Source organism: Sinocyclocheilus rhinocerous, unplaced genomic scaffold (assembly GCF_001515625.1).
Source record: "Sinocyclocheilus rhinocerous isolate Xijiao unplaced genomic scaffold, SAMN03320098_v1.1 scaffold85, whole genome shotgun sequence".
NCBI classification, from domain to species: domain Eukaryota; kingdom Metazoa; phylum Chordata; class Actinopteri; order Cypriniformes; family Cyprinidae; genus Sinocyclocheilus; species Sinocyclocheilus rhinocerous.
In genome coordinates this window covers 1666456-1675910 of record NW_015649998.1, presented here as the reverse complement: position 1 = coordinate 1675910, position 9455 = coordinate 1666456, and the positions used below count along the sequence as shown (strand labels likewise).

At 35.6% G+C, this 9455-nt stretch overlaps 1 protein-coding gene across 1 annotated transcript in view; it reads left to right on the top strand.

Moving 5' to 3' along the window:
• Positions 1–658: 658 nt before the first annotated feature.
• Positions 659–9455, top strand: part of LOC107711008 (E3 ubiquitin-protein ligase HERC2-like) — a 60890-nt gene continuing 52093 nt past the window's right edge. Inside the window, exons 1-6 of the mRNA XM_016515909.1 lie at positions 659–741; positions 2269–2378; positions 4498–4591; positions 4706–4834; positions 7802–8027; positions 8131–8231. Coding sequence (XP_016371395.1) covers positions 2307–2378; positions 4498–4591; positions 4706–4834; positions 7802–8027; positions 8131–8231 — 622 coding nt within the window. The 5' untranslated portion in view covers positions 659–741; positions 2269–2306. The remainder of the gene's footprint in view (positions 742–2268; positions 2379–4497; positions 4592–4705; positions 4835–7801; positions 8028–8130; positions 8232–9455) is intronic.

Below are 9455 nucleotides of genomic sequence, written 5' to 3'. Positions count from 1 at the left end.
TTGGGGGGGGGGGGTATTAAAGTTTGTATTTCATTTAAGCAATAATAATAAAAAAATAGCTTCCTTTAAATTCTTTTAACCAAAACAAGAGTATTTTAAACATGATTTCATGAGTTAGTCTAACCTGTACACTTTATAAAACACTTCAATAATGCTAAATTAATTTGCCACCCTTTAAAAAAATACAAAAATTTTCCTTATTCTTGTATAATGTTACTCATGCTATTTTATGAGCTCATATTAATTATGAAACTATATCGAATAGTTGTACTTTTAAGAATTATTTTGTCAAACATCATGATCATAAAAAGGAACCTAGTGTAATAAAAAAGGAAATAAAATGATTAAAAACTCTAAAAATCGTGACCAGTTGTAGAAAATTTAGCCTAAAATTATAAAACACATATATTATGCTTCAACTCCCCATATAGGTAAGTCCTAGAAAAAAATACTTATTTGTATATTATAGTTTATGCGTTAAAACCATAGACTGTATAAAAACGTTAAAACGAAATTTGATAAATTTTCATTTTAGTGAACGTCGTGCTCCATGTGTGTCCATCCCAGCCTGTGATTGGCCTTTGCGTCGTCCCGCCCCCCGTTTGTTGTACGTCATCTGATTCTTCTTCATTTGTTTGGCTGCCGATGCTGTCAGTCAACACACGACGCGGCCGACATTAAAGTGCTGTAAAGCTGGTGGTAGGACCGAAGAAGCAAGGAGTCAGTAAGATATCCAAACAGGTAAAACATGCGTTGATTCCGAAAAGACTTCTAGGACAGGAAAAGATAACTGGTTTGCGGTATTTTAGGCTGTGGCGTGTTCAAGAATAGTAAGTCAAAGCGCTGTCGGTATTTAGGAACGTCCTGTATTTTAGCTGCTAGCCGCTGACAGCCCGAGTTCAATCAGCAACACACCGATCACAGATAGCAACCTGCAGCATTACAGCATCATCTGTTGATTAAATAAACAATATTCTACTCACCTCTACATGTTGACTCGGATGATTAGATATGAATAGGAGAATATGACCAAGCCAACACCCAGTTTGTTTTAATAAATTATTTCAGTGATGCTCTCCTGTTCGATCAGGTGTGGATGCTTTAACACAGTACCACAATCATATTTTAATCATTTTGAATAATGTTATTTTCATATTTTATTGCTAAAATGGCTCATTTGTCCATTTTATGAACTGTGGAAAGAGGTGGAAGACGCATTTTAACATTTCAAGGTTGATTTACGCTTGAAGGTAAAGGGACTTCACACAAAAAATTTAACATACGCCAATATCTACAGATCCTTATGTCATTCCAAAGCCATATGACTTTATAGAAGACAAAAGGGGAAATTTTGAAGAATGCGTTGAGCAGTGAAATAGGCGTAGACTAAATATGTCAAACCTCATTAAAGGGTTAGTTCACCCAAAAATGAAAATTCTGTCATTAATTACTCACCCTCGTGTTGTTCCAAACCCGTAAGAGCTTCGTTCATCTTTGGAACAAAATTTAAGATATTTTTGATGAAATCTGAGGGCTCTCTGACCCTCCCATAGACAGCAAGGTAACTACCACGTTCAAGGTCCAGAAAAGTACCAAGATGATCGACAAAGTAGTCCGTGTGACATCAGTGGTTCAACTGCAAAGTTACGAAGCTACGAGAATACGTTTTTGCGCAAAGAAAACAAAAATAACGACTTTATTCCACATTTTCGTCTCTACTGCATCACTTTGGACACGCGTTTACGACAGTACCATGACGCAAGCGTTGTGCTCCCTCGAATATAATCATATGACTTGAAAAGACTTGGTACAGAAATATTGTGGACTATATTGAATTTGGGTACGTTTTGAGGCATAACATCTTCAGACACAGTGCATTTAATGGGAAACATTCTTCAAAAACTCTTGAAATTCATATGAAGTTTGCAAAGAGCAGATTTTGGTTGTGGAGTGAACGATCCCTTTAATTTCTAGATGTTTAAGATAAATTTTAAACAGTATTATACTGAATGTGGAATGAATAAATAGTTCTTAATTTGGCTATGAAGATGGTTCCCAATTATCTGAAACTGCTGGATTGCATCTTGAACTACAGACTGTGCTGCACTGAACAACTGCGCCTTTGGGAAAATCCATATGCAAATAATCAATATAAACTGGGGGGGATAGTTGTTTTAATGAGATATAGATAGCATGACGTGATCTGTTTTGCTGGTCAGAGCTTCACAGTGTTAACTTGTTGTTTGATCTGTGAATGTGTCTCTTTAGGGAAGGCTGCATCTGCAGCCTGGACAGCCGAGGGAAGGATGCCGTCTCCATCTTTTTCCCTTGATGCCCAGCTGCGCTTCCACGACAAATGGCTGAAGATAGACTTGCAGGTAAATTTTGGAATGAATTTGGTCATTGGTTCATATATAGTCCTTGATGCTAAATATAGAGTGTTGATGTTTTTTAGGGGGGCAGGGATTTATTGAAGTCCTTATCCGAAAGCTATTTAGTTGCACCGTTGGTCAACATTTACATCTTTTAGCTGTGTTCAGTGACACAGGCAGTGTGTACCTAAGCAGGATTTTTTTTTTTTTTTTTTTGACACTGGAAATCTTTTGAATCTTGTTTCTCGGTGAGTACTGATGCTGAGTGGAAATAGATCATTTATTCTGGTCAGTAGCATATTAAAAGTATTGCTTAAGGTCTTAAACTGTTGAAAAGCTTGCATTGTGTGCATTTTTAAACACTGTTCCCTTAGCAATGTGGTAACAGCATTTCTGTCAATGTGCCTTTCTGTCAGAGCTCTTAAAGCGAACAGAAGTCTCTCTATGCTTATTTTTCTGGCCTCCTGTTGGTGTTTACAGGGAAACTTCCCATGCGGCCTGATTTTATGATTATTATGAGGTTGTCAGAAGCTGTCTGGGTCCCTTTTTGTTTGTGAGAAGTATACAAATTATTTATATATATATATATATATATATATATATATATATATATAGTTTAAAGACAAAAGTATAGGTGTGTGTATATATAAAGCTGTGCTTGTTTTTTAGGACTGCAGAATTTGACCAAAGATTGAGTGATTGTATAGCAATATGAGTATATGACTATAAAATAATTGTAATACCTATTATTGTTATTTTTGTTGATTAATATTACTGAATAAAATATGAAACAAAATAGGAAACATTACTATTGTATTATTCACTGAATATTACTATTGTATTATTCACTGAATATTACTGTTGTATTATTCACTGAATATTACTGTTGTATTATTCACTGAATATTACTGTTGTATTATTCACTGCAAAGGAATATATGGAAAATATAACAACAATAATAATATTAACAATTATATATTATTAATTATAAATAATAAAATTATTATTTAAACCATACAACTGTGCAATCATAAGGAGCAGAATCCAACCAAGCCATTTCTGAGACACTGAAAACACCAGATCATGCGTTGTTTGTGTAAAGAACGCATAGCAGTGCTTCACTTTGAAACACGCAGTGCATATATTTATTTTTAAAAAATCACAGACTTTTTATGATTTATTTACTTATTTAAAAAAAAAAAAAATTGCAGTAAGTAGGGCTGGGTATTAAGACAAATTTCACAATTCATTTCAATTTTGATTCACAAGTTTGCGATTAGTTTCATTTACAATTTAGGTTAGGGTTACAATAACCCTTTTTTAGCTAGTACATTGCTATATTAAAGTGATTACACAGAAATTTTATGCATGTGCTGCTGTGAATAATTGTACAACAGATTAAGTTTTAAAACACTGGATGAATTTAGTACTGATTCCTGGTAGTAGTGAAGTGATGTCTTATAAAATCAACACCCCAAAATGCTGTTTATTTGTATCTGTGTGTGTTTGGGTCTCTGTCACATTTGTCTGGAGTATTGCTCAAGGTGCTGTAGCTGTTATTAGCATCAACTCAGTGGTTGTAAAAGTCTCTCTGCTTTTTACAGTTTGAAGTCTGTTGTGTCAATTAATTTTTGATGCTCAAGACTACGAGTTTTTTTCTTGAGAGAATGGGTATTACTGTTGTACCATGGCGCAGTACGTTTTGAGACAAACTTGAGTCTGGGCTCTGAATTTCAGTAATTATTGCTAAGTCCTCAGTGAGCCTTTGGTGGCATTTCAATGGGCTAGTTGGCCGAAATATAAATGTTACAGATGCTAATGGTCAGTCACCAAAAGATAACTGCCTTCTCTGCCATTTTTGTATATCAGCTGTTATGAAAGATTTCTGTTTTTTTAATAAAAGCTGTTCTACTAAACTTTCTATTAATTAAAAATACTTGCAGTTTCTACAAAAATAATGTGTGTGTATATATATATATAATTTTTTTTTTTTTTACTGGCCACACCAGAAAAACATTAAACTTTTTTTTTGTTTTCATATTTTATGTACATTATAAAGTAATATATTTATATATACAGTATTTTCAGTTTATATGGCTATAATATTATCTCTTCTGTGTTACAGAGAGCCTTCTCTCCTGAAGGACTGAGCGAGATGTGGAACGAGATGGTGAAGGATGGAGAGATTGTCTTTGACAGAGAAGAATCCGCCCATCCAGGTAAAAAGCCATGTTACCCTTGAATCCTAATGGATTACGATATATTTGTGAAGTTAGCTTCTTTCCTTAAAGGTTTTTAGTTTTCTAAACTTCTAAAATGTATCAACTTCTCAGAGGACTGTGCTGATTGCACCCAAAAGAAAGATGATACAAACGATAAGGAAAAGAAGGAAGAGGAGGAGGTGGCGGCTTCATCTTTCCATCACTCCATCATTGAGATGTGGGACTGGGGGAGGCAGCCAGGTGGGTGGTGATATTTAATGACATGCTCTGGGTTCAAATAGAGAATGCTGAACTCAACATGCTGATTACTGCATCCGCTGACTGTCATCTTGCACGGTCATCCCACGCACACATCATTGGCTTAATCTGCATAGGATTTCCCACGTGCACAAAAACGTGCAAAAATGAAGCGTTTTTCAACATCTTGCTCTCTATTTTATTTAGTTGCATGCCGTCTAGATTTTTTAAAAAGGAGGACCATATCCTGTGTTTTGGGTATGTTTAGTGTTGGAGAAAATTACTTCTGTAACCAATCACAAAATTGAAAAGAAGACCAATTTTTGACATCATCTCCCTCCATTTTTGAGTTCAACACTAACGTCTTAAAAACCATTGCATAGAACCAAGTACCCACCATACTTTTTTTTTTTTAATAATCTTTTTCACTCCGATCTGTCACAATACAGAAGAAAAGATACGTTACTACTTCCGTTTCATCTTTAAGTATTAAACTTCAGCATGTGTCATCCTGCATCTAATCATACACAACACCCCCAACTTCATGCGTTGTTCTCCCTCCTCAGCACATCAGTGGAAAAGCGCCATTAGTGCAAACCCTTGAGCAGTTTCCATTGGCCGAGTTTCTCATCAGCAAAGTGCTGTAATGTAGGATAGCAGATGGATTTGCCACATCTAAATGTGGCCCAGTTATTCAGCCCTGTCACCACACAGGTGACCTACTCCTTCTCTGGCAGACACGCACACAGTGTGTGTTACCCTGCATGTGTTTCGGTTTGTGTGTGTGTGTGTTTTCTGGTTGGCGCGTGAGGTGTTTGGGGCTCGGGTGACTGTACATACTGTCTGTGAGGTTATTTTTGCCCTGTGTGTGGTTGTAGGCCCTGTGTGTTTACAGACAGGTCTAGGTGGAGCAGCTTTCTGGTGGGTAGTGATAAGAACATGTTGATGGAAAGTCACATAGGCCCCCTATGAACATCACATGGTAGTAGAGCTGGTGCAGTCCAACACACCACCTCAGCAGGATTTCCTATAACATCCTATTGCAAAATACTATGTCCATAACAGTGTTTACTGCAGAATTAAAAACATTTGCTTAATACGCCAAGTTACACTACTGTTCAAATATTTGGGATCAGTAAGATTAAGATTAGGTATTTTATGCCCACCAAGGCTGCATTTATTTGATCAAAAATACTGTAAAACAGTACTATTGTGAAATACTATTACAATTTAAAGTAACTGTTTTTATTGTAATATATTTTAATTTCAAAGCTGAATTTTCAGCAGGCATTACTCCGGTCTTCAGTATCACATGATCCTTCAGAAATCATTCTGATATGCTGATTTCATGCACAAGAAACATTTCTTATTTTTATCAATGTTAAAAATAGTTTCTCAGCTTAATGATATTTTTCAACATCGTAATTTATCAAAATGTAATAATTCTGTCTTCTGATGAAAACAGCAGACAACTTTTTTACTTTTTTTCAGGATTCTATTGATGGATAGAAAGTTGAAATAAATAGCATTTAAAAAAAATAGAAATCTTTTGTAACATTATGAATGTCTTTACTGTCACTTTTGATCACTTTATTGCATTCTAGCTGAATAAAAGTATTAATTTCTTAAAAAAAAAAAAAAGTACTGACCCCAAACCTTTGAACTAATTTCTTTTAAATGTATTCCTCGTAAAATTCAGGATTCTATTGATGGATTGAAAGTTGAAATAGCATAAAAAAAAAAAGAGAAATCTTTTGTAACATTATGAATGTCTTTTACTGTCACTTTTGATCAATTTATTTAATTCTTTCTGAATAAAAGTATTAATTAATTAAAAAAAAAAAAAAAAACGTACTGACCCCAAACTTTTGAACTGTAGAGTAATTCAAAGAATAATGTGAAGGACAAAGAAAGTCTCATTTTTTTCACTGAATGGGATGCTTATAGAGAAATTAATAGATTCATTTTCCTTTTAAATTTATTCCTCATGTAAAATAAAAGAACAGATGGCAATTTTATTCTCACACAGATTGAAAGTGAAATATATGAATTTTAGATTGGGTTTTCCTTTTGTAAAATAGCCTGTAAATGTTAAAGTGAGTTTTGATCTGGATCATCTGGCCCCTGAAAGAGACCAGTAGAAGAGCCTATCATTTCCTGTCATCTCTCCATTGTTCTAGCAATAAAAGTGGTGGTGAAAAAGAGGACATTTACTGATAACAGCACCAACTGCTATACTAGAAGCATAGTATTGAATTGCAGGAAATGAACAAGTGCTTTTTAGCTTCTGTGGGAGCTTGTTAAAAGCGAAATGAATAGCTATGTGGAAGTAAAAGCCATTCCTTTACTTATCTTTGTATGACATGCTCAAACCCTTTCTTTTTCTCACAGTACCATGCACTATAACCTCTTAGTGCTGCTGTACAGACTACACTGCTTCAGGGCCTGTGAGGGTTAGGCAGCTTGGCTTACATAAGGCTTAAGTGGATTTCAGATCGGCTATTTTAATTCACCCTGTCTGCCTGTATGAGGCTTTTATCCAGAGGCTGTGAAGAGCTGAATGCATGCACATCCGTAACAACAGTCCAGTGGAGCCAGGCAGACAGTTTCAGGCAAGCAAAATGAAGGCTTTAGACTGGAATGCACTTCAAGGACTCAAATTGCAGCGAACATTGTTATACAGCATCATTATTAGTTGATTAAAAATAAAATGATAATATTACATGGATGTTTTGCCATTTGTTTTACTACATTAAAATAATAGTAATACATTTATCTGGTATAGCGCCTTTAAAAATTGCGTTCTCAAAGCGGTTCACAACAATGAAAATTAAAACGCAAAATACAGAGCAACACACAAAAAAGAAACCTGGAATGACACTAAATAATAAAATTAATCAAGTAAAAGCAATCCTGAAGTAAAAAGTTATCATTTTATTTACTTGTATATCTCATCTTTTTTTTACACAGAAACTGGAGAGCTGAAGGACTGTCTGATGGCACTGGTAGACGACCAACAAAAGCTATCTTCACAGACGGCTAAGAGCACACTCTCCGCTCTGCTCCTGAGCCAGAGACTGGTGATCCTGGAGCGCTACCTCATCTCACTCACCCACAGTATGATGGAGGAAAAGTACAAAGTGCGCTGGAAAAGTCCCCCCAGCCCTCCACTCTCTGCCGTCGATATTAACAAAAGGTATGAGGAACAGAGCTTTGATTGAAATTGGATTACATTTGAAACTGCTTTATATAGAAGCAATGAAAATAATAGGCCGAAATGTTTTTGTCTGTTTCCTCAGTGCTCGGCCAGTCAGTAAAGGAGTGGAGGGTTTGGCCAGGGTGGGATCAAGAGCAGCTCTTTCCTTTGCCTTTGCCTTTCTTCGCCGAGCCTGGAGATCTGGTAAGCCATTTTCAGCATGGTTTGGCTAGCCATGAAAGTTACTTGCACATTACCCAGCATGCATTACCCAAAATGGGCTGTGATTGCAATAGCACTTCTGTTGACAAAATATTAATGGCATCTGTTTGTCAATGAGATCCTTCTAAAATCAAATTCTTGGAAAGAGTGGTTTAACATAAGCAGAGGATTTGCTGCTACTTTACAACTATTTCCAATTGTTCTGTGGCTCATATGAGGTTATATATATGAATCACCTGTTCAGAAATCCTTCCGTTTAATGTGTAGGTCACTTTGTATTTTACTGCTTAATCCCCTTTTAGGATTCCAATGTCATACCAATCTGCATGTGAAGTGACATCCAAAGACAGACTATTGTCTTTAATAACCAGAACCCATCTCTCCAGAACCAGGTTCTTGGAAATATTGACACAAACATGAAGTAGGGCTTAAACGATTCCTCGAATACGTCGAGTAACTCTAATACAAAAAATCATCGTTTAGTCCATTTACTGTAACTACACACGGAACACCGTGTTTCCCCACGGACCATTATTACTGACGCACAACCCGATAAACGCAGGACCATAGACTGTAAAAAAAAAAAAAAGTGCTCGCTGGACATATTTAAGACCGTAAATCAATATGGTGGCTAGTTATGATGTCCCTGCGTTAGCTATGTTTTGTGGAAGACTAAGCGCCATTGTGCATAAAAATACCACAGAAAGAAAGTTAGTCAATATCACACGAAGAGTGCCAGTTTTCACCTCTAAAATCAGCATGATTACAAATGTGATACTGATTTTATGCAATAGTTCAGTAAACAAGAAGTTAATATTAAAAAACTTACGTTTTAGACACTATATTGCCTGTTTTTGCTTTATTTCGCCAGCAAAAATAGAATTCCAAACACAGCCACAGTGCTGTTTTGCGGCTCTGAGCAACATGAAGGTGTTTCGTTCCTGAATGAATCAACCGTTTAAATGATTCGGTTCAATCGCAATGACTCGCTTATTAACAGTGATTTGCTGCCACCTACTGGTGGTTTTAATTTCATATTTAAAGTGTCTTTTCGTTTTTAAAATAATTGTAAATATCAGTATTCAATGTTTTATGTTTAAAATAACAAAATATTATTTATGCATTTGTAACTGCAGGTTAAATCCATTCATGTCCCTCTGAGCTGAATTAAATAATGTAAATAGGCCTACATCTAAATGCCTCTTC